The 26458-nt window shown below is 44.0% G+C and overlaps 1 protein-coding gene across 1 annotated transcript in view; it reads left to right on the forward strand.

Moving 5' to 3' along the window:
• LMBR1 (limb development membrane protein 1) overlaps positions 1–26458 on the forward strand; it is a 251126-nt gene that overhangs the window by 36598 nt on the left and 188070 nt on the right. The window contains exons 3-4 of the mRNA XM_073629939.1: positions 2756–2795; positions 13035–13174. Coding sequence (XP_073486040.1) covers positions 2756–2795; positions 13035–13174 — 180 coding nt within the window. The remainder of the gene's footprint in view (positions 1–2755; positions 2796–13034; positions 13175–26458) is intronic.

Below are 26458 nucleotides of genomic sequence, written 5' to 3' on the forward strand. Positions count from 1 at the left end.
GTAAGTATGCCATTTGTGGGTATTGCAGGCTCAAGGCAGCCCTGATAGCTGGCTGATTTGTGCAAAATGAGGGAGAGGTTTAGTGGCTCCAGCAGGAATGATGCTGGTGGAGGGGGGATATCGCTGGAACACTAGATGATGGGTTGGGGGGGGGGGGGGGGGGTGTCAGTCTTTCTTTCTGGCGGATGGATAGAAGACTATTGCCAGTATTCTTTTGTTTAAATTTCATCTGTCAGCAGGGAATCCCGCTGACAGATAAAATGTCATCGGTTGTTAAAGACGCGGCGGGCCCTGCTCCTTAACAACCGATAATTGCCGCATTTTTTATTTTACATTTCAGTTGTCAGCTGAAAGAACCAAGCCCTGAGGTATCAGTTCAGGTATCTCAGCATTTGCACGAGCACAATAGTGTGCAAATGCTTAGTATTGGCACAAATATCGGTATTGGTGCAAGCCTACTTGTCACCCATTGTGAATATAGCCTTATACATACCTGTTCCTCTCTAGTATCTTCAATGTGCAATCTCTATGGTGCTGCACAAATTCAAAAAATCTCCCTGGCAGGTAATGACCTCCTGTACTGCGATCTTTATTATTTTCTATGGAAAGCCATAAACATCTGTCCCAACTTGAAACAGTGGTGTCCTTTAATGATTCCTTGACTTCACACTGACATTTTATTAGGGGTTGTTGAGTATATTCGGCGCATCGATGCATCGCAATTCAGCCTTGCTCGATTCTGCATCGATGCAGAGATCAGCTGAATCGCTGATCTTGGGGCTGGAGCCGAAGGGAGGCTTGGCCTGTCTGTGCTAGCACTGCAGCTGATTAGAGTGGCGGTGCAGCTGGGCTTGTGGAGCATGGAGCTCCGGGGAGAAGAGCAGTGTGATCAGTACACTGGTCCCGAAGTGTTCAGGGCGGCTGCGGCTTTCAGAGGTGTGACGGTGGGAAGGACAGCAAGGCTGTGCCAGGGGAGAGCCTGGTAGAGCGACATATCCAGGTGAGGGGCCGTGGGGAGGACACTGAGGCAGTGGCGTAGCGTGGGGGGGGGCATCCTCTTAATCCTAGTATGTGGAGGAGTCAGGCGGTGGGCATGTCCCCATATCAGTAGGACGTCAGCTCACTCTGCCATGATTGGCTGTTGCGAGCCCTGGGCTGTGAGGGCCGCCATGCTAATGTGATCGGGATCCTTCTGGCTCTGATCAGGCAACAATGGTGGCTGGGGGAGAAGGAGAGGACCCTGGGTGGCTGGGGAGAAGGAGAGGACCCCTGGTGGCTGGGGGAGAAGGAGAGGAACCCTGGGTGTGGCTGGGGGAGAAGAAGAGGCCATTTGGAGAAGTAGAGGGCCCCTGGGTGGCAGTTTGGAGGAGGAGAGGGCACATGGGTATTTGGAGAAGGAGAGGGCCCCCAAGGTGGTTGGGGGATGAGGAGAGGGCCCCGGGTAGTTGGTTGTATATTGTCAGAAACCGTAAAATCAGATGGAGACAGAAATACAGGTAAATCACACTTGTTTAATAATAAAAGTAAATAGAACAAACATAGTCAAAACATAGCCAGAGTTCAGGAACCGGAACGGATAGTCAGACAAGGCAAACATCAGGGTGCCGGAGATGAGCGTAGTAAAACAGCAAGCAGGATCTGGAGCCAGAAGGGATTTCAGCCAAGCAAGTCTTTTAACAGGAATGCAGGAGAGAGTCTTTGTGATGTTGACTAAGGCGAATGACTGGATGGCTTAAGTAGGCAGGACTGACGAGTGGGATATCAACAGCTGAGTAATTGTGGAGAGAATAGAAGCTGGCAATTAGCCGACAGCTAGCTGCTAACCAATCCATAAAGCGCCCACTTTATTTTGTTTTTAATGCAGATATGACAGTATGTTCCCCAGCTGGCTGTCAAACTGCCTGATGTCCTCCACAACCTGTTGCTTCCCCCTCAGTTCCAACTGTCTCTCCTCTGAACTCCCCCCCCCCCCCCCCCTTTTTATGTCTCAAAATGCTCCCATCAGACGGACATGGCTCCAGCCCATTCCTCTTCCACCTCCCTATTCAAACGAAAGGCCACTGCATAGCCACCATCCTCACCCACCCCACCTCCCATTCACAGTCTCCAACCCCCACCCAATGCAACCCTGAACAATCTGAGGTCCATCCATTCTTATCTCTGGACCCCCCCACCCTTCAATTCCCATGACTCCTTTATCGAATAATATTCCTGGACTCTTCCAGCCTTCCATTCCTATCCTCTGGTTCTTCCATCCATTCTTTCTTATTCATGGATTCCTCCTTCCCTATCCCCAGACTCTTCTGTTCTCTATCCATAGATTTTACCATCTTTCATTTCTTATCCCTTGTTCCCTCCAGCCTTCAGCTCTATACCCGGACTCTTCCGTCCTTTAGTCCTATCTCCAGACTCCTCCATCCTTCCTTTCCTATTAGTGTATTCCTCCTTCCCTATTCCCAGACTCCTCCATCCTTCCTTTTGATTCTTCCATCCTTCAGTTCTCCCGATCCCTTAAATTTGTTTATGAAAACCATGGACAGTAATCGTGATGCATCCTGATGCATCGCGGAATCAAATTGAATCGTTGACATAATAATTGTAATCGAATTGAATCGTGAGACACTGAAGATGCGTACCTCTCTACATTTTATATCATTAAGCTATTCCTTTCTCAGTTTCTTTGTTAACCCATTTATCACAGTGGTATTATAGCTTTGTTTTTAAGTTGTGTACAATTGTTCTGTTTATGTTACAGATGAGCAAGAGGATGAGGACGCTACTGTCAACCGTGTTTCGTACGTACGCATTATCATTTTTATTTTTTTTACGCAAATTTACATTTTGGAGAGTGAAATTGTTAGGGAAGTTGTTTGTGAATTGTGGTTAGTTGCTATTAATCCTAAAATAGCGCCCCAAACCGTGATTAGTGGGTGCAATGTCAAGCTCCTGCAGACACAGAAAAGCATTACTTCTGTATTTCTTACTTAGACAATATCTTCCATCATGCTTGAGGTGATTGTAGCCGTATTAGTGCACTTGCAATAAGAACAATTGGGTACTGTCTGTGATTCTTTTTTATTTGCACTAACATCCAAATTTTCAGGACAAGCTTTGGGGGTGTGTGCCCTTGTTCCCTTCACAAAGTTTTAGCAGAATGTTAAGTAAAACAATCTCTGTGAAAAAAAGCAAAAGAAAAAAAAGAAAAAAGTGCCCAACAAAAGTTATATCACTCTTAATTACAGTGCTTTAGTGATAAATTCTACAAAAATAATTTATCAATTTTTGTATGATTTATCACTACAGCGCTGTATTTCAGAGCAGTAAAAACCTGGCAGGTGTTCCAAGATCCCCCCCCCCCCCCCCCAAAAGTTTAACTTTAACCACTTGCCGACTGCCGCATGTCAGAATGGGGAAATGCTGATGTAAACAAGCATCTACCCGTTCTGCCTAGTGACAGTGACACTGATCACAGCTCCCTGTAATCGGGAGCGGTGATCAGTGTCATGTCACACATAGCCCCTCCCCCCACAGTTAGAATCACTCCCTAGGACACACTTAACCCCTACAGCGCCACCTAGTGGTTAACCCCTTCACTGCCAGTCACATTTACACAGTAATCAATGCATTTTTAATCACACTGATCGCTGTATAAATGTGAATGGTCCCAAAATAACGCCAAAAGTGTCCGCTCTGTCCGCCATAATGTCGCAGTCACGATAAAAATTGCTGATCGCCGTCATTACTAGTAAAAAAAAAAATAATTAAAATACCATAAAACTCTCCCCTATTTAGTAGACGCTATAACTTTTGTGCAAACCAATCAATAAAAGCTTATTTTTTTTTACCAAAAATATGTAGAAGAATACGTATTGGCCTAAACGGAGGAAAAAATATTGTTTTATGTATTTTTTGGGATATTTATAATAGCAAAAAGTAAAAAAAATAATGCGTTTTTTTTTCAAAATTGTCGCTATTTAATGGTTTATAGCACAAAAAATAAAAACTGCAGAGGTGATCAAATACCACCAAAAGAAAGCTCTATTTGTGTGGAAAAAAGGACGTCAATTTTGTTTGGGAGCCACGTCGCACGACCGTGCAATTGTCAATTAAAATGACGCAGTGCCGAATTGCAAAAAGTGCTCTGGTCTTTGGCCAGCCAAATGGCCCGGGGCTTAAGTGGTTAACAACTTGCCACCCAGGCCAATTCTGACATTTCTCTCCTACATGTAAAAAATCATATTTATTTTTGCTAGGAAATAACTCTGGGCGCTTTCTCTTCTGTGTGCCTCCTTTAGCAAGCAGCTTGCTAAGGGGGTGCACCCGTGGCTCTCTCCTGAGCTGAGCTGTGTGCGTCCATAGACACACACAGCATGGCTTGGCCCTATCCCCTGCTCCCTCCTCACAGGCCAGCCAATGGCTCCTGCTGCTGTCTCTGTGCCTTCGGAGGAAAGGAAGAGAGAATAGTGCTGCTGCAGATGGGCACTGTGTTGGATCGAAATAGGACTTATGGCAGTGGGAGAACAATACAAAAACTGGGACTTTTTTTTACCTTTAATGCAGGGAATTCATTAAGGTAAAAAATGCCCTGCCTTTTGAACCATTTTAAAATCATTTCTGCCCATGAACCTGTGAAGCGGTGTATCTGTGCAATGTATCCAGTGTACTAAAGAACAGACAAGTGTGGTTCGTTTCGTTCCGAATAAATATTCAAACTAATTTTTCATTATTCGGAGATTTGGATATATCCGAATACCCCAAATTACAGTATAAACGAAGTTTGTCGAATGCTCCGAGTAACTAAACAAAATTTGTCCGAATTTCCGAAATTCTAATTGAAATTGTAATTGAAATTCGAATTCAAATGCGAATCAAATTTTACATCGAATTCCAGTCGAATTAAAACTGTAAACATGTTTTTGAAATCAAAGACTGTGTGTGTGTTTATTAGAGTTCCATTTCAAAATAATGCTGTTTTAGTTAAGCCAAAGGTGATTTAAAGAGTCATTGGGGGAAATTTACTAAGACTGGAGCAGTCTGAATCTGGTGCAGCTGTGCATGGTAGCCAATCAGCTTCTAACTTCAGTTTGTTCTATTGGGCTTTGGCAATAAAACCTGGAAGCTGATTGGTTTCTATGCAGAGCTGAACCAGACTTTGCATGCTCTTGGTTTAGTAAATCTGCCTCATTGAAATCATTTGATGGAGATTTTTATTTTTTGTGTTCACTTTGCTACATTCGAATACAAAAAAAAACTAAAGTATTCAATTCGACCGATTCAAAATGTATCCTGTTCAAAGAAAATTTGAAAAAAGACATAAAATGAAGCCCAGCAGGAGCCTGCATGGAGCATTTAGACTGGGCACAGACATGAAAAGCCTTAACGTAGTCTTTGACATCCGAACAGAGAGTAGACCACCAGTAGTGGCAACTGATGAGGAGGAAGGATCGAAAGAACCCAGCATGACCTGCCACCTTGGAGTCATGTCCCCAATGAAGGATCTTAGCTCAGTGGGGACGAAGGTCTTGCCAGGAGGAATTTTTGACTCCAGGGTGGTAGAATGGGTAAAAATGCGTGGGGTAGGGATGGTCGGCTCGGGTTCAGGGATAGCCTCCTCATCCTGAATGTCAAAAGACCTAGAGAGTGCGTCAGCCCGACTGTTGCAGGAACCAGGTTTGAACGTAATGGTGAATTTAAATTGGTAAAAGAAGAGACTCCACCTGGCTTGTCTGGGATTCAGTCGTTTGGCATTCTGTAAGTACTACAGATTTTTATGGTCAGTGAAAAATGTTATGGAATGTGGGCAACCCTCCTCCAAGAGATGACGCCACTCCTCCAATGCCAATTTAATCGCAAGAAGTTCCCGATCACCAATAGCGTAATTCTTCTCCACCTGAGAATTTTTTTGAGAAAAATGCACATGGTTGATTTTCCCCAGAGGATTGAAGAAGCACAGCTCCCACCCCAGTTGAGAAAAAATGGATGCCCAGGGTCAGGTCGCCGCAACAAAGGTCCTGACATAAAGGCCTGTTTCAAATCATGAAAGGCAGAGACGGCTTCAGTGGTCCACTGGTTGGCATTAGCACCCTTCTTGGTCAAGGCGATAATAGGGGCAGCAATAGAGGGGTAATTCTCAATGAACTGCCTGTAATAATTAGTGAACCCAAGAAAGTGCTGTGTGGCCTTGAGGCCGGACGGGAAGAGGCCATTTGGTAATGGCCGAGACCTTTCCACAATCCATACGAAGACCAAAGTTTGAGACAAAGAACTTCAGAACTTCAGAACATTCAAAAGAACATTTCTCCAGCTTGGTGTACAGATTATTTTCGAAGGCGCTGAAGTAAAATCTGGGCATGGTCTCTGTGAACAGATTATCCGAAAAGATGTGAATGTCATCCAGGTAGATGACAACAAATTGGTAAAGCAGATCCTTGAAGATTTTGTTAACAAGGTTTTGGAACACTGCTGGAGCATTACACAAACCAAAGGGCATGACCAAGTATTCATAATGCCCATCTCTAGTGTTAAACGCAGTTTTTCATTCATCACCCTCCCGTATTCAGATCAGATTGTATGCACCCCTGAGAGCCAACATAGTAAAAATGGAGGCACCTTTCAACCTGTCGAGTAGTTCCGATATTAAAGGTAGGGGGTATTGATTTTTGATCGTTACTGCATTTAGGCCTCGATAGTCAATGCAGGGTCTTAAGGTACCATCATTTTTGGCAACAAAAAAGAACCCTGCTCCCGCAGGTGATGAGTATTTCCAGATGAATCCTTTTTCTAGATTTTCCGCAACATACTCTGACGTGGCCTGGGTCTCTGGGATGCACAGGGGGTAGGTACAAATGCCTCTGGGCAGAGTTGCTCCAGGAACAAGGTCAATGGCACAGTCAAAGGACCTGTGAGGAGGAAGCACCTTGGCTGACTTTTTACAGAACGCATCCCGGAAATCGCTATATACAGCGGGAAGGGCAGAGGATACTGAGGTGGTGGCCATGGGAATTCTCTCCTTTAGGGGCAACCTTGAGTAGGCAGGATGAGAAACAGGAGGGACCCCAAGCCAGGATCTGCCCAGAAATCCAGTCAACATGTGGAGATTGGAGCTGCAACCAAGGAAGCCCCAATACGATAGGGGTTGAGACCTTAGGATAAGGAAGGATATCCACTCCTGGTGGAGTATCCCTACCGACATTCTAATAGGGAGGGTCTGAAAGTGGATAGGGCCCCCTGGAAGAACAGTGCCATCCAGCAATGGAGTGGTGAGGGGTGAAAGGGTAAGGTTCATGGAAGATGCAGTTCTCCAGTCCATAAAGTTGCCAGAGGCTCCAGGAATCCAGATAAGCCAAGACCAAGTGGGAGGAAGCTCCAACATGAAGAAACACTGAAAGTAGGAGAAGAGAAGGTGACTTTTCTGGGTCCAATACTCCACCTTCCAGATGTATTAGACCCGAGTGTTTCCCGGACAAAATGAGCATGTGTCACGAAAATGACCTTTGCCCCCACAATAGAGACTCAGGCCCAGAGTTCTGCACCTAGCACGTTCCTTGGGGGATAGCCTGGTTCGGCCCAGCTGCCAGGGGATGCTCCACAGGTCAAAGACAGGGTAGCTCAGGCTGATTAAGAACCAAGGAGTGCTGGCGTCACTTTTCTAGGGTTCTTTCCTGAAAACTAATATCGAACTAGTTCCACAAGGAGATGACGTCGTCCAGATCAGCAGGGATGGTTCTTTCCGCTAGTTCATCCTTCACTCTATCAGAAAGGCCATGCAAAAAGGTTGCGACTAAGGCCTCATTGTTCCAGCTCAGCAGTAAGTATGCGGAAATGAAGAGCATGCTGTCCCACAGAAGCAGACTCTTGGCGGAGACGTAAAAGGGCGTTGGCCGCTAAAGAGACGCGACCTGGTTCCTCGAAGATATTCCGAAAGAGTTTCAAGAAATTGGACAGGCTGGAGACCACTGGATCATTCCTCTCCCACAGAGGGGCAGCCCAGGCTAAAGCCTCGCCGGACAGGAGAGAAATAATATAGGCTACCTTTGCCCGATCAGACGAGAAGTTTTAAGGCTGAAGTTCAAAATGAATGGTACACTGGCTAAGGAACCCCCTGCAGGCTTTGGAGTCCCCAGAGTAATGGGACGGAGCTGGAAGTGCAAAGGGTTAGCGGCTGTGACTGTAATCGGAGCCAATACGGCAGCAGAAGTTGAAGTTGTTTAAAGCGGGAAGCCAAATCCCGAAAGAACCGCATCACCTGGGTCTGATTAGATTCCTGTGTCTTGAGTCTGCGGACTATGCCCTGCAGCTGATCATCGGCAGGTAGCGGCACATCAGCCGGGTCCATGGCCGAGCAAACTGTCAGGTCACCTGAGTCCAGGTGACAGATGCACACCGTTGGAGTCAGGAGTGCACAGCTAAGGTAGTTGACCCTACGGCTGACTGCTGCGGATGGAACTCTGGGTGGTTCAGGAAGGCAGGTGCACTGGAGCACCAACACGTATCCCACTGGGAGCTAGAGCATAAGATTCCCCAGGGAACGGAGTCTGAGAGCCAGCAGGTGTTCACCAGAGCCTCTAGTTGTGAGGATGGACTGCACTGCAACTGGATCCAGGACGCGGCCCCCAGGGTCTCCCAGCTCACGTTCACGGTAGGCTACAGGAGGATAGAGAGGAAGCAGCAGCCCAGGACAACAAGGGATAGTCAGGAGATAAGCCAAAGGTCGGGGCAACTAGCAGACAAGGATAGACAGAGAACACGCCAAAAGTCAGGGTAACAAGCAGGCAGGGATAGTCAAAGATCAGTAACAGAAACAGACGTAGAGCACACGGCAAGCAGGAGACAGGAAACCAAACGCACAATATTACTCAGCAAGGCAGGCTTGGAGAACACAGTGTTAAATAGTGGTACCTGTTGAGGCTAGGGTGGAGCCACACCGAGGGAAGATTACTTAACCATGCAGGTGTGAGAGTACAGGCCCTAAGGCTGATACACAGACCAGGTAAGAGACAGACAGGGCATGAAAGTATTACTGCAGATTCATGACAGGAACCCATCAAGGCGCTTTGAGGACTGGTCATGCAGCGGGGTGGAATCCATAACTAAATTGAGTATTTCTGCTTATTTCAATCCTCTTAGACAAACCAGGCAACTAACCATTGGTGAATTTTACCAGATGCCCAAAATTCAGCTTTAACCGACTAAACCATGCCTAGTAATTGATAACGTGTTTCTTTCTCATTCATTGAGGGACACAGAAAGTCATAAACCTTTTGGGTTATACTGCTGCCTACGAAAACTTTAGACACTGGCACAAAAAGAAACTGCAGGCCAGCCTAGGGTATAACCATTCCTACTTGCACTATGTGGTTTTTTTTTTTTTTTTTTGCAAGAATCCTGGGAAAATGGATGTCTTTTCTTCAGCTCTGCTGTTTTAAAGAGTAACCTGTGAGTTTTCAGAATTTGTTCCTCAATTATGTCTTCATTTAGGACTCTTCTCTACACCACTAATGTAGGTGAAGGCTTAGATTTGCAGCTTTGCGCAATGGCTTTTAGATCATACTGCACCTGGGTCAGGAAATGCCAGCAAGTGTGCCTACTGATGTCTGCAGCCTGAAGTCAAGCTGTCCTTTCTCTTCCTCTCTTTATGCACTATTTTGGCTCCATCTTCATCTTTCACATTGTTTGGTCAAATTCCTTAAAAAGGGATCTTGCCACTGCTACTGTTAATCCTCTGCTGGTTGAACTTGTAGAGTAGATGGCTCTGGTGTTAAATTTCAGCTGTGATGGCTTACTGGAAGCCTTCTAACTAGGGAACCTTGGCTAAAGTTCTTAACTGCAGATCTGTCATGTGAAAAAAGGTTGAATCCACATGGCCTTTGAGGAATAGTGCACTTTCAGCCTCAGATGCTCTTATAAAGTTACCTGTGGCAAGAGCACTTCTCTTCCCCAGCAGAAGGAGCCTAAGGAACAGATTATGAAATCTCCTGCCTCTCTGAATGTAAAGAAGTGTCCCTTTTGTTTCCCCACTCCCTCAACTTCAGTGCCAACAAAGTCTGGCATTCTTAAAGTTATTTTAAAGACAATTAAAAAAAAAAACACAAAAAAAATCCGGTTATACTCGCCTGCTCTGTGAAATAGTTTTGCACAGAGCAGCCCCGAACCTTCTCTTTTCGGGTCCCTCGCCAGCGCTCCTGGCCCCTCCCTCCTGCCGAGAGCTCCCAGAGCAAGCTGCTTACAGTGGGGGCCCCCGAGCCTCTGCTCTGCATGTCCATTCATGCGCAGAGCCGTGGCTCAGCCCTAACCCCTCTTTCCTCCTTAGCTCACTGACTGTGATTGACATTGGCTCCTGCTGCTGTCTCAGCCAATGAGGATTGAGAGCCCCCAGCACATCGCTGGACATGTTTTTTTACCTTGATGCATAGAATGCTGGAAGGTAAAAAAAAAGTTTGAGTCTTTAGAACCACTTTTAATCTGCCAAATGCTCAGACATGCCTTCTTTGGCAAGAAGGTGTGCACCCACTTTCCAGGGAATGTTCCATGCTCAGTAGAAGCACAAGACTCTTCTGTCTTAGGTTTGAACTCTTCAATCCAAAAGCTGTTCAACTCTTTGCTCCTACATATAAGTCTTAGGACCAATAGTAGCCTCCTTTGCCCAATAGCAATCCAGACTGTCAGGTCTACTGTGGGTCTTTGGCAAGCAGTTTCTATTTTTTATGTTAGTTATTTGCTGTGTTGCCTACTCCTCGATTGGACTGCTTTTAGACATCCCAAATGTTTAGAACTTCCTGTTTCCTTCACTGGATGAGAAAAGAAAGAAAATAGGATTTTTGTATTCACCATATAATTCCTTTCTTGGAGTTCACCAAGTGAACATGTTTTTGGTATTGCTTTGCTACAAAATTGAGGCATACTGGTAGTGGGGGGTGGGGTGGTGGTTATACCCTAAGCTAATTTACAGTTTTGTTTTTTTTTTTGTCCTGGAAACCTTAAAGTCGTTCTAATGCCTCAAGTTTTTTTTTAACTTAATGATTTCTGTGCATTAGGGTAAAAAAAACCTTCTCTGCTGCAGGATCTCCCCTATTCTTACCGGAGCCTGATCTGATCCAGGGATGTGCACAAGAACAGCGGGTTTCACCGCTGTCTCTCTCCTCATTGGGCAGATTGATAGCAGCGGGAGCCATTGGCTCCAAATGCTGTCAATCAATGCTGTAATGAGGGAGCTGGGGGCGGGGCCAAGTTGCCCGGTCTGTGTCAATAGACGCAGACCGGGCAGCTCGGGAGCGAGCCCGCACGGGTTCCCTCATGGAACACAACTTTCCATGGGGGCACTCGCCCAAGAGGAGTGCCGGTGGGGGGGTCCCAGAAAAGGAGGATCAAGGCTGCTCTGTACAAAACCATTGCACAGAGCAAGTAAGGTAAGTATAACATGTTTATTATTTTAATTTAAAAAAACGAAACAAAGCTAAGGTTTAATGTTACTATTTAATGTCAATAGACACATACCGGGCAACTCTGCCCCGCCCCCAGCTCTCTCATCAAGCATGCATCTGTGTGAGGGCTGTTTTTTGCCTGCACAGGTGTTTGTGGGCAGTCCCATTTATGTCCTTTGGGAATCAGTGGCTGCATGGATACAGCTGTGTAGGTGCGGATCCCTGGAAGCACACTGCCTGGGTTTTGGGGACCTGCACCCACACAGATGTTGTATTGGGAGCAGCAGCTGTGTTTGTGCAGCCGCAGCATCCCAATTGACCTAAATAGGACTGCCTGCAAGGAGATGCACTGAGCACTTGTGCAAACAAACCTGACCCCCACACAAGGCCCTGGGGCGCGTGGGCGGCGCGCTCTATGATCACCGAGTCTTTTGGACTCGGTTGATCACAGAACAGGGTAAAGGGCCATTACCAGCAGGCCCTTTACCAAGTGATCAGCTGTCAGCCAATGACAGCTGGTCACAGAAGTAAACAAAAGCTGGTTATCGGCTTTATTTCTCCTCACGATCAGCGTGAGGAGAAAGGAATAAAGCTAGTAACCGGCTTCTGTTAAAGAGACATTGGTCCCTGCCTCAGTGTCTATATGTGTTGCTATTTGGTGCCACCCAGTGCCACTTATCAGTGCCCACAAGTACTGCTAATCAGTGCCCACAAGTGCTACCTATTCAGTCCCTCATCATTGGTGTCATCCATTAGTGCCGCCTATCGGTGATGCCTCATCAGTGCAGCCTATCAGTGCCCATCAGCGCACATTAGTGAAGGAGAAAAATTACCTGTTTGCAAAATTTTATAACCAACTATGAAAAATTTTGTATTTTTTTTTCAAACTTCTTTGTCTTTTTTTTGTTTCTTTAGCAAAAAATAAAAAAACCCAGTGATGATTAAATACAACCAAACAAAAGCACTATTTGTGTGAAAAAAATGATAATGATTTCGTTTGGGTACAGTGTTGGATGACCGCGCAAGTGTCATTCAAAATGCAACAGTGCTGAAATCTGAAAATTGGCCTGGGCAGGAAGGGGGTATAAGTGCCCAGTAGGCAAGTGGTTAAAACAGTAGAGCTAAAAAAAAAAAGAGCACTATCTTCCTAGGATACTAGCAAAAAAACAGAGGCATACTCCCAGTAGGAGGGATTATACATTGTATTGGCCTGCAGTTTTATTTTTGCCAGGGTAGAATCCTCCTGTAGGCAGCAGTATGATTTGGGGATTTAGGACTTCCTGCACCCCTCACTGGTCTCCAGTAAAATGATTTTACAGTAAGTACAAAAATATTTTTCTTAGCTAATTTTTTAATGTGAAATGCAGTGAGTCACAAAAGGCAAAGGCGCATATCTTTCTAGTCTGAATTTGATTTAGTTTGTTCTGATTACTGTATATGTGTTCACTGGAGCATGATGAGTTTGGAATGATAGTATTGGGTGCCCTCTTGAGGCAAATTTTAGAACTGCAATTGTATATTGTTTTCAAGCTTGCATTTTAAAGGTAATGGTTTTGTAAATACTAATACCTAATTTACTTTTAGACCAACCGGTACTTGTTTTTTCTGTTCCAGACTGTTCCTGAGTACATTCACACTGGCAGTTTCAGCTGGTGCTGTGCTGCTTCTTCCTTTCTCCATTATTAGCAATGAGATTCTCCTGTCCTTCCCTAAAAGCTACTATATCCAATGGCTGAATGGATCTCTAATTCATGGTTAGTAAATGTTATTACTTAAATGAAACTATTTGTGAAGCACTTTACTTTCTATATGGATACTTAAAGCAAAATTGACATTGGTACCATTTGACAAATTATAAAAATTATTTCTGGTATTAAAGTGATACTAAACACATAGTTTAATTTTACATTGTCCCTTCTATTTCTGTATGTAAATGATAGTACAGTTATTATTTTAATAAAAAAAAACAAAACCAAACAAAACCAACATCTAAGTAACTTTTTCCTAATCGATATACAGCTATCACATGACCCAGCTTTTCCCAGCCTGTCTGCAGGGAAACATAAGCAGGAGGAGCTTCTAGTTCTCTGTTTCTGGTCACATGTTAAAAAAAAAAACAGCCTTTTAGGATACAGAGTAAAATAAATAATTTATATCAATCTTTTTTAATCCTCATCAAAATGTATATTTAAAATTAAATTTTTATTTATTTTTGTCAATAACATGGTGTGGGCAGATTTCTGCCAGTCACAGGCTGTGTCACACCCCTCCAGCGTGTCTTAGAATAAGAGGGGGTTGAAGCCTCCATCAGCCAAGATGTAATATCTCATCCCATTGCATTTAGCTGGTTAGTGAGCATGGAGGAGGAGGAAGGTAGTGGGCTGTCATCTCATAGTGACTGAGTGAGTATGAACAGCATGTAATGCACCATTTATTGATAGTTTTTTGTGATGCGGGTTTAGTAACACTTTAACTGACACATACAGTGAATGTTTGGAGGTGCATGTTCTCTATCTTTGTATTAGATGTTCACTTGTCAATTATTTTTAATTGGCTGGAAATGCTTTACCGGGTATATGGTACCTGGCAGGGACCCTGCAGCATGTCTGCGTTTACACTAAGCCCCCATTCACACTATTGCAACGTGGGTTCCCGCATCACATCTCCCTCGCAGGCAATTCACACTGCCCTCTGCGAACCGCTGCATGTGTCAATACAAAGTTAAAGCGGAGCTCCACCCAAAAGGGGAAGTAAAGCTTTAAGGACTCGTTCCCTGCTCCTCTTGCACACCCGATTTTGACAAGTACCTGCTACCCACTTCCTTTCCGAACGCCACAGCGCTCGGAACAGAAGTTTGCCTCCCTCCCCCCTGCAGTCTTCTGGGACACTGACAGGTCCCAGAAGACTGCATCCATCAATCGTGATGCGCAGTGAGACTTGCAAATGCGCAATGGGCACCCAGTTGTGAAGCTGCAAGCTGTCAAAGCCAGGTGCCCATAGTAAAAATGCCGGGGACTGAAGACAGCAGGTGAGACTGACTGGGGTGAACACACCGCTGTATCCTGGAACAGGTGAGTGTCTGTTTTTTAAAATCAGCAGCTATAGTTTGTGTAGCTGCTGACTTTTTTAAAATTTTTTTCCACAGAAGCCGGAAAACAGCTCTTTAATGACACCCCCAGATCTGTGAATTCAGACAGGAATCGGATCGCATTTGTTTAAACATCCATGCGATTTGATCTCATTGCGGGGAAGAAAAAAGGTTCCTGCAACATTTTCGTGTGAATGCAAACTGTATGGCTGAATTTGCATCGCATGTGATCTGAACATCACATGCAATGTCTGTGTTAGCAATAGTGTGAACCCAGGCTAAATCTCCCTGAATAGGCGTTTTAAAGATAATGGTGCGGAAGCAGAGCGGTTTGAGGAGAACTTTGGCTGCAAGGAAGACAGCGCTGGATTCTACGTACTAGCAAGTATGCATTTTTTATTATCCTACAGGAATAATTATTAGAATGTGGTAACTTACATTTACCTAGGTTGGCTGAAGTTCTTCTGCAGGTAAATTTCTCATGAGAAGTATGGAGTCTGCCATAACTACTAACCTTGGTTTTCAAAATGCTAGTTTTGATCCACTAACTTCAATATTCCTGGGAATCTAATTAGTTCTGCAATAGGGCCCAGCCTGCATATTGCATAAGCTGATGTGGCTTACCCCATGTAATTATATAACTGGAAATAAACATGGAAACAACACATTAACACATTGATATGATTATGGACATAAAAGAACTGAACTTTTGTTACAAGCTGTCTTTCAACATTTTTACTGTTGTGACCTATAGCGTGGATGGCAGTGCTGGCATATAAACATCTCTTGGTCGTTATAGCAGTCAGGAGTTTGTATACATTTTTACTGATGACTTTCACAGAGAAGTGATTCTTGTATACACTTGCAATTAACCGCTTACCCTGCCTGAAAAACCCCACCGAATATCTGTTTGACGATCTCCCCTTGGAAGTATGGACCCATTTCCGGATTCAGAGTGGGAAAGAAGCTGATCAGTCTCAACAAAATGCAAGGAGGTGATGTCAGGGATCTAGTAGACATCTGATGTCTCCTTAAAGAGGAGCCTCAGTCACTTCTGGAAAAATTAAGTCACCAGCTACAAAATCTGTAGCTGCTGACTTTTAATAAACAGACACTCACCTGTCCAAGATCCAGCACCACCCTCACCCTCACCGGTACTTTACCGGTCTTCGGGTCCCCGGTGCCAGCATGTCAACTTTGGGCAAAAGGCTGTCACTTCTTGTGACATCACAACTTGCTGCCCACTATGCATGTGTGAGCTGCGCTGCTCTTTGTGAAAATTCCCGCAGCCTTCTAGGACCTGTGATACGTCCCAAAAGGATGAGAGCAGGGAGGTGGGGAGGAGAACTTCCGGTGGATAAGCAGTGATGATCTGACCAGACTTGGGAGTGGGTACCTGTACCTTTTGGCAGAAGTTTTGTATTAAGGCCTCACACTGCCACTGTCAAACACGTAGTGATTTTTTTTTTTCAACAGTGCAAGTTACACTGAACATTTACTTGCATTCTTAGGTGTGGTCAGTTTTTAGCTAAATTTAGAGAATATAGACTTCTGTGCATACAGAATCTGATTAGACACTCTAAACGCATGTTAACATGACTAAATGCTGCTAAAGCAGAAACATCTAAACACAGGACAAAGTGATCTGGGAGGCATAAAAGTTGTTTATAAAAAGGAACAGGAAGGCGCTTCTAAGTGCAGTATTCCCACAGTTTTTAATGTATAAACAGCAGAGTGTCTCCTTGTAGTAGTGTTAATAAACTCTTTCCATTAGAACCATGTCCACCAAAATTTCTCATAGGTATCCCTACTGGTAGTGAGGAAATCTTCCAGCTGTCTGATGTCTGACTATCCAGATGGAAATGGTGGGGGCTTGGTTTTTGTCACCAGGACTCCTGCAACTTTTAACGACAGTCTGTGTCACTGGCTACTTCCTAGTTGTAGTTTCTAACAACTGATCACAAGCTAAGGTTGGGGTGGGGTTTTCCACTTCTATGTTGTCTGTACACTCAGCTAAGCCCCAGTCCAGGGAGACAGACACACAGTGCCTCGATCCCAGCAACCTTCTCCGGTAAGGATGATGATAATTTTTCCAGTAAGCTGGTAGAGTTTTTCTGTGGTGATGGAGCACCGGATCTGCATTATTGATAGCTGGCACTTGAAGTTCTCATACTATATGGTCTATTCACAATATTAAAGTGATACTAAAGGTTCATTAAAAAAAAAAAATAAAAAAATAACAAACATGTCATACTTGCCTCCACTGTGCAGCTCGTTTTGCACAGTGGCCCCAAACCTCGTCGGCTCATCCCTGCATCAGATAACCCCCTGGAAAAAGCGCTCTCCCTGGGGGTTACCTTGTGGGCACGCTCCCGAGTCTAGCATTTGGCGGCCCTGGACGCTGAATGCAGGACTCAACCCGCCCCCCTGGAGGCCGTGTTATTGGATTTGATTGACAGCAGGGGGAGCAAATGGCTGCTCTGCTATCAATCTGTCCAATCAACAGCCGAGAACCCCCTAGCAGAGAGACGAGTTCGCGGGTTCAGGTAAGTAAAACGGGGGGGGGGGGGGGGGGCGGGCTGTGGTCCGGTCACTGCCAGGTGTTTTTTCACCTTAATGCATAGGACTTCTGTGTTTGTTTGTTTGTTTTTTTTATTTCATTTTGTAGCTACAGTATCTCACAAAATTGAGTACACCCCTCACTTTTTTGTAAATATTTTACTATATCTTTTCATGTGGCAACACTGAAGAAATTACACTTTGCTACAATGTAAAGTAGTGAGTGTACAGCTGTCAATTTGCTGCCCCCTCAAAATAACAACACAGCCATTAAGGTCTAAACCGCTGGCAACAAAAGTGAGTACACCCCTAAGTGAAAATATCCAAATTGGGACCAAAGTGTCAATATTTTGTGTGGCCACCATTATTTTCCAGCACTGCCTTAACCCTCTTGGGCATGGAGTTCACCAGAGCTTCACGGGTTGCCACTGGAGTCCTCTTCCACTCCTCCAAGATTACATCACGGAGCTGGTGAATGTTGGAGACTTTGGGCTCCTCTACCTTCCGTTTGAGGATTCCCAATAGGGTTTAGGTCTGGAGACATGCTTGGCCAGTCCATCACCTTTACCCTCAGCTTCTTTAGCAAGACAGTGGTCGTCTTGGGGGTGTGTTTGGGGTTGTTATCATGTTGGAATACTGCCCTGTGGCCCAGTCTCCGAAGGGAGGGAATCATGCTCTGCTTCAGTATGTCACAGTACATGTTGGCATTCATGGTTCCCTCAATGAACTGTTGCTCCCCAGTGCTGGCAGCACTCATGCAGCTCCAGACCATGACACTCCCACCACCATGCTTGACTGTAGGCAAGACACACTTGTCTTTGTACTTCTCACCTGGTTGCCGCCACACACGGCTGACACCATCTGAACCACATAAGTTTATCTTGGTCTCATCAGACCACAGGACATGGTTCCAGTAAGCCATGTCCTTAGTCTGCTTGTCTTCAGCAAACTGTTTGCAGGCTTGTGCATCATCTTTAGAAGAGGCTTCCTTCTGGGACGACAGCTATGCAGACCAATTTGATGCAGTGTGCGGCGTATGGTCTGAGCACTGACAGGCTGACCTCCCACCCCTTCAACCTCTGCTGGCAGCGCTCATACGTGTATTTCCCAAAGACAACTATTGGATATGACGCTGAGCACGTGCACTCAACTTCTTTGGTCGACCATGACGAGGCCTGTTCTGAGTGGAACCTGTCCTGTTAAACCCCTGTATAGTTTTGGCAACAATTCTTTTTTTCAGATACTCAGAGTTTTTTGCTATGAGGTGCCACATTGAACTTCCAGTGACCAGTATGAGAGATTGAGAGCGATAACACCAAATTTAACACACCTGCTCCCCATTCACACCTGAGACCTTGTAACACTAACGGGTCACATGACACTGGGGAGGGAAAATGGCCAATTGCCCCAATTTGGACACTTTCACTTAGGGGTGTACTCACTTTTGTTGCCAGCAGTTTAGACATTAATGGCTGTGTGTTGAGTTATTTTGAGGGGACAGCACATTTACACTGGTATACAAGGTGTACAATCACTACTTTACATTGTAGCAAAGTGTCATTTCTTCAGTGTTGTCACATGAAAAGATATAATAAAATATTTACAAAAATGGGAGGGGTGTACTCACTTTTGTGAGATACTGTATATCAGTGATTGGTGTAAATTTGTTCTAAGCTGTTTTGCTAGGTTTTTAAAGGTCAAGTTCACCTTTAAAAAAAAAAAAAAAGTAAATGCTCATCTTTTTGCAGGTAAAAAATGTGCATTTATTTTTATTAGAAGCCTGGAAAGCAGGCTCTTGCAGACTCAACAGTGCTGTGGTAGTTCATTGGGAACTACAAGCCGACAGCCGCAAAGGCTACCGATACTTGTAGTTTTCCATTCACAGAACTCTGTAAATGACGCGGCTGGGCAGGTGGAGCCCCACGCGGCCACGTTCTTTGCAGATTGTGACAGAGTGTGGAGAGCGTCACAACAAGTGGGGGGGGGGGAGGCTGCGGGGGCCAGTGGATTTGTAACATGCTACACCCTGAATATAGATACCCCTCATTCTTTGTAAGTGGGCAAACTTACAAAATCTGTAGGGGGTCAAATATTTTCCCCACTGTAAGGATGACAGTTCTTCATGGAGAGCTCTGGAGTCAAAAAGACCCCAAATCTCTCCTTTACCTTTTAAAAGCAACAGATCCCAAAAAAAATAAAGTTTACTTCCACCCTGGAAGTGACGTCACGGAGTTGCTCTGGTCCTCCAAGGCCATCAAGGCAATCAGAGACAATCTAGTCTCTCACTGCCTCTGTGACCAGCCGGCGGCACTGTCAGATAATTTCTTGGGCAAGCCAGAGGAAACTGTAAGCCCAAGAGACGCTCCCCTCTCCAGCCACTTCAGAATGCGATCCAGTGGCTAATGAGCTACTATATATATATATATTGCGGTCAGCAACGGGCTAAGAAGTGGAAGGTATTTGGTACAATACAGATCCTCCCTGGATCAGGACGTCACTCCAAACTGGAAAAAAGAGCCAGGAGGAAACTGGTCAGAGAGGCTACGAAGAGGCCTACAGCAACTCTGAAGCAGTTGCAGGAATTTTTAAAAAAGAGTGGTCATTGTGTGCAACAATATCACAAATTCTCCACAAATGTGGTTTGTATGGGAGGGTTGCAAGAAAAAAGCCTCTCCTCAAGAAAGGCCACATGCAGTCACGACTGCCAAAATGCACCTTGAAGGTTCTGAGGCCACATGGAAAAAGATGTTGTGGTCAGATGAGACTAAAATTGAATTATTTGGCCTCAACAGCAAACGATATGTCTGGCGGAAATCCAATACAGCTCACCATCCAAATAATACCATTCCTACAGTAAAGAATTGATGTGGTAATATCCTGTTATGGGGTGTTTCTCTGCAGCAGGGACTGGAACACTTGTCAGGATAGAAGGAAATAATGGATGTGGCAAAATACTGTTGAATTCTTGAGGAAAATCTGCTGCTCTCTGTCAGAGAGTTGTCAATGGGAATAACGTTTACCTTACAACATGACAATGAGCCAAAAATGACCACAGTGGTTGAAGGAGAAAAAGATGAATGTCCTTGGATGGCATAGTCAGAGCCCAGACTTAAACACCATTGAAAATCTGTGGAATGACTTGAAGACTGCAGTCGACAAATAATTTAACTGAACTTGAGCAATTCTGCAAAGAAGAGTAGACAAATATTGCAAAGTCTAGATGTGCAAAGTTAGTAGAGACCTATCCCAACAGATTAAATACAGATTAAATACTAATTTAAAGCAAAAGGTGGTTCAACAAAATAAGGGGATGGTATTTTTTCCAAATCTGTGATTCTGTTTTTTAATGTTTTATTTTTTTATGACATCTGTTATCTTGTTATCTTTCACTTGGATGTTATAAGTGGCACTGAGTAAATACAGCTGGATAAAACAAAAACTGTGCCTGCCTTCATTTCAGGCTGCAAAGCAAAAAAAAAAAAATTATTTTAAAGGGGGGCGATTCTTTTGGATACCCACTGTAGTTTTGTATCTTTTTCAGTGTTGCTTTTTTTAGGTTTAGTGGCATTCTGTTCTGTCACCACTAGATGGGGGTGAAGCTGCACGAATCCTATTTGTTTTGTGTTTAAATTACAGCAGTAAGTAATACTACTTCTATTTATGTTTGCTTTTTCATAGGCAGGTGGGCCTCAAGTACAGCCCAGCTTCTCTATAATGCCATGTATGAATTTTATTTAAAATTTTTGCTTAACAATATAGACCATGGAGTAGAAGGATATTGGGGTAATGCTGAATGTTTTGTGCAGAATCTTGTGGACGAGTGTAATGTATGCATAACATTTGAGTCATGTTCAAGCATCCAGTATAGCCAGATGCACTTACCTGCAGCTCCAAGGGAAAAAAGCGCAATCCTGCTGAATCCTAGCCCTGCAGCTTCAGATTTGATCTCTATTTGATCTCTATGGGCTCATGTACACTGATCTCAAGGAATGTCAAAGAAGGGGCACCTACAGCTTTTTTGAGCTCTCAATTTCTGGCTGGAAACTCCCCTCCATGTTAGCCAATGTGTCCATGCCCACTATGGCTTTTTCAGGAGTGTACAGGCATATGCTCTTACTGTCAGAAAAAAACCCCACCAAACGCTTTTGAGAGGAACTTTCGAGCAGAAAAGATGCCCAAGTGCCCACAAACATGCATAAAAGCTCAAAGAAGCTCGAAAATGCACAAAGAAAAAAGGAAAATGAGCAGAGGGGAGGGTTTGTGAAAAAAACGCTCAAAGAAGCTCAATAAAAACACGCAAAAGAGCACAAAAAAAAACACAAGCTTCTTCAAGCTTTATGGGTAGAGAACTAAAAGCTCAAATGCCTGTAAAGGCAGTGTACATGATCCCTATACTTGCTTTGCTGACCTGGGCAGAGCATGGGCATTACAACAAGAGGGATTTGCTCCATTTTCGCATTGAATTCACCAAGTCTGTCATAGCCTTCCTCTAGAGCTGCACGATTCTGGCTAAAATGAGAATCAAAATTGTTTTGCTTAGAATAAAGATCACGATTCTCTCATGATTCCCATGGCATAACATCATCTTTCACATTACACACACAAAAAAAATCGGGCTAACATTAGTTTTATTTAAAATTAATTGAAGTGTATTTTTTCCCAAAAAATTGCGTTTGAAAGACCGCTGCGCAAATACCGTGTGACATAAAACAATGCAACAACCATTATTTTATTCTCTAGGGTGTCAGCTAAAAAAAAAATATATATATAATATATATATATAAAATGTTTGGGGGTTCCAAGTAATTTTCTAGCAAAAAATACTGATTCTAACTTTGTAAGAAACAAGTTTCAGAAAAAGGTTTGGACTTTAAATGGTTAAACTTGCTTCATGTCAGACCCAAGTTCGTTCCTTTGATCAAAGAACGAAAAGTTACAATGTTTATAGTTCTCTACCAGCCCAGAAAATGTTGTGAAAAACTTGGCAGGGTGCCCGTTTTTTTCGCTTGACAGCGGAGTGAGCAGAGAACTCTCTACACTTGAATGAATCGGGAAATTCTGCATAGAGATGGTGGTGGGGGGGTCGGGTGTTGAATTGAGATCATGGTTTTTCAACGATTAATCGTGCAGCTCTACCTTCCTCCATCTGGGAGACATTCTAGCCTTGGTAGACCTCAAGAATGCATACTTGCATATCCCAATTTTTCCAGTGCACTAACACTACCCTTATTTTGCTGTGGACACTTAATTTTTAGCCCTACTGTTCGGCATATCATTCGCACCCCATATATTTACCAAGGTTCTGGACCCTGTGCTAGCCTTTATATGCTCCCAATGTGTTCCCATTGAATGATATCTTGGCACAGTCAGCTCAAACTCTAACTCAATGTAGTGCGTAGAGTGGACAGTCCAGACCTTAAAAAGGTTTGGTTGGATTCTGAAACTTCAGAAATCAGCACTGGCAACGATACAACACTTGAAATGTCTGGTTCAGGTGTAACCTTTTCTTCTTGAAGAAAAACTTCTACTCTGATTCCAGACATGGAATATAGTCAAGAAGCTGACCAACTCGGAATTTCTGCATTAGCTTTGTTCCACTCCAGACCCCTTTCAACACATCATTTTGATATTCAGCCCCTAGAAAAAAACTGATTCTCCTAACACCCAAAACCAGATTGCCTCTGGCTTGGTTGCTCAGGAATCCAGCTCTCCTCTCTCTCATGCCTTGTTTCTCTCTTCCTCTCTCCACAAGAAAATTTCCCTTCACTGCCTAAATGTGTTTATATGCTGTGGGGGTTTACCTTTCAGCCACTGCTTCCTTTAGAGAGACAGACTATTTGCTATTCCTGGTGGTCCCGGTAAAGGAGAGCCGGCTTCTCCTTTTACCATTACTTGGTGGCTCAAACTGATCATTATTCAACCTTATGGTCTTAAGGACAAAGTTCAACCTTTTTCTGTCAAGGTTCTCTCTACTAGGTCAGTTAGTGTCTGTTTTTGGCTTTTAAGCACTAGGCAACTCTTTCCCAAATTTGTAAAGCAACCACCTGGTTCTCTGTTCACACAATCTGTCAATTTTACCAAGTGGATGCTCAGGGCTCATTTGTGGCCAGCTTTGGGCATAAGTTTCTTGACTACTTGCCGCCCTCCCACAGTGTATTGATGTACTGCGGGCAAACAGCCGCTGTTGGCAAATTGATGTGCCCATATGTCACTGCCTACTTTGGGGTTTAGGGCGTGGGCATGAGCGCCCACCCCCCTGCCTTGCTCTCGCTGTCATTGTACACAGTGGGAGCCTTCAGCAAGTCCCGGCCAATGATTCATGGCCGGGACCTGCTGATCGGCTGTGTGCAATCACAGCCCAGAGCTCTTGTGTTTGGTAAACACAGAGCTCTGTAGGAAGAGAATGATCTGTCAGTTTCTCATCCCAGATCATTTAGCAAAAGCAGCACACTGTACACACATTACACCTAGGCACATATTTAGCCCCTTGATCGCCCTAGATATTAACCCTTTCCCAGCCAGTGTCATTAGTACAGTGACTGACTGTGTATAGTGTTATCACTGATCACTGTATTAACGTCACTGGTGATGCCATTGGCAGTTAGTCAGTTCCCCCAGTGTCAATTAGTGTCAGATTGAACGCTGCAGTATAGCATTCCCGTTTTATAAGTTGCTGATTACTGTCATTAGTAGTATATGTAAAAAAAAATTCCAGTATATAGTGAATATAAAGTCTACTCATCCCTGTTAAAATGTCAGGTTTCAGAACTTTTATAATTTCAGAACTTTTTCCACCTTTTTAATGTGACCTATAAACTTTACAACTCAATTGCAAAACAAACTGAAATCTTTTAGTGGGGAAGTAATAATAAAAAACTAAAATGTGGTTGCATAAGTGTGCACACCCTCTTATAACTGGGGATGTAGCTGTGTTCAGAATTAAGCAATCCTATTCAAACTCATGTTAAATAGGAGTCAGTACACACCTGCAATCATTTAAAATGCCTCTGATTAACTCCAATTAAAATACAGCTGTTCTAGTAGGTCTTTCCTGACATTTTTTAGTTGCATCCTACAGCAAAAGCCATGGTCCGCAGAGAGCTTTCAAAGGATCAGAGGGGTCTCATTGTTAAAAGGTATCAGTCAGGAGAAGAGTACAAAAGAATGTCCAAGGTATTAGATACACCATGGAACACCGTGAAGACAGTCATCATCATGTGGAGAAAATATGGCACAACAGTGACATTACCGAGAACTGGACGTTCCTCCAAAATTGATGAAAAGACGAGAACAAAACTGGTCAGGGAGGCTGCCAAGAGGCCTACAGCAACATTAAAAGAGCTGCAGGAATATCTGGCAAGTACTGACTGTGTGGTACATGTGATAACAACCTCCGGTATTCTTCATATGTCTGAGCTATGGGATAGAGTGGCAAGGCAGAGACCTTTTCTTACCAAGAAAAACATCCAAGCCCGGCTAAATTTTTGCAAAAACACATCTGAAGTTTCCCAAAAGCATGTGGGAAAATGTGTTATGGTTAATGAAACCAAGGTTGAACTTTTTGGCCATAATTCCAAAAAATATGTTTGGCACAAAAAAAAGACTGCACATCACCAAAAGAACACCATACCCACAGTGAAGCATGGTGGTGGCAGCATCATGCTGTGGGGCTGTTTTTCTTCATCTGGAACAGGGGCCTTAGTCGAGGAAGAGGGAAATATGAACCGTTTCAAATACCAGTCAATATTGGCACAAAACCTTCAGGCTTCTGCTAAAAAGCTAAACATGAAGAGGAACCTCATCTTTCAGCATGACAACGACCCAAGGCATACATCCAAATCAACAAAGGATCGGCTTCACCAGAAGAAGATTAGAGTTTTGGAATGGCTCAGCCAGAGCCCAGACCTGAATCCTATTGAAAATCTGTGGGGTGATCTGAAGAGGGCTGTGCACAGGAGATGCCGTCGCAATTTGACAGATTTGGAGTGTTTTTGCAAAGAAGAGCATCAAGTCAAGATGCGCCATGCTGATAGACTCATACCCAAAAAGACTGAGTGCTGTAATCGAATCAAAAGGTGCTTCGACAAAGTATTAGTTTAAGGGTGTGCACACTTATGTGACCATATTATTTTAGTTTTTTATTTTTACTTCCCTACACCTAAAAGATTTCTGTTTGTTGTTCAACTGAGTTGTACAGTTAATAGGTCACGTTAAAGGTGGAAAAAGTTCTGAAATTATTTATTTATCTTTGTCTCATTTTTTTGACATCACAGAAACCATTTTAACAGGGGTGTGTGGACTTTTTATATCCACTGTATACCATAGTTTGTAGGCGCTATAACTTTCACTCAGACCAATTTTAAAGTGGTTGTATAACCACTTTTTTAATTTTTACCTACAGGTAAGCCTATAATAAGACTTGCCTGTAGGTAAAATGAATATCTCCTAAACCTGTACGGTTTAGGAGATATTCACTTTGCATGCAGCCGCTGACGTCAGCGGCGCATGCGCTGTGAATGCCCATGTGAAGGTCTGGGAGACGCTGCCAGACCTTGCCGGGAAGAAGACTCCCGCGCGCATGTGCGGGAGTGACGTTATCACGGCTCCGGCTACTCACATCGCCGGAGTCGCGAACCCGGAAGACACACCGAGGGCAAAATGTCAGCTCCCTCTGTGTCGACCGGCCTGCAATACAGGGACCTCATTCTAAGGTAAGTATTTCATAATAAGCTAGTATGCTAGTAGATCATAATGCCTTTGCCTGACAGAGTTTTTTTTTTTTTTTTCTGAGGGTATACAACCACTTTAATATACACTTATTGTGATTTTCTTTTATCAAAAACATGTAGCAGAATACAGTTTGGCCAAACCCCAAAGTTGATCAAATACCACCAAAGGAAAGCTCTGTTTGTGTGAAAAAAATGATACGGCATTGCATGACTGCGCAACTAACAGTAGTGCTAGTGCTGTATAGCAAAAAATGTCCTGGTCACAAAGGGGGTAAAATCTTCCAGAGCTGAAGTGGTTAAAGCAGAGTTCCAGCCCGGGTGAAAAGAAATTAAGTCAGCAGCTACAAATACTGTAGCTGCTGACTTTTAATATAAGGGCTTACCTGTCCAGGGAGCCTGTCCATCGGCTCCGGATGCAGGCATGGGCATTCTAAGGGAAACAGGAAGTAAAGCCTTGTGGCTTCACAACCTGATTCCTACTGTGCATGCGCGAGTCGCACTGCGTTTTCTGAATGGTAATACTGTCTTCCGAGACCTGTGCATCTCCTAGAAGGCAGCGATGATCGTTGATCGTTGCACAGTGACGCGGTGATCTTACACAGAAGTGGGAGCGGATAGCTGGTTTTGACAGATATCCGCTCGTCCCCAAAAGGTGCCAAATG

The sequence above is a fragment of the Aquarana catesbeiana genome, linkage group LG05 (genome assembly GCF_042186555.1).
Source record: "Aquarana catesbeiana isolate 2022-GZ linkage group LG05, ASM4218655v1, whole genome shotgun sequence".
Lineage (NCBI taxonomy): Eukaryota > Metazoa > Chordata > Amphibia > Anura > Ranidae > Aquarana > Aquarana catesbeiana.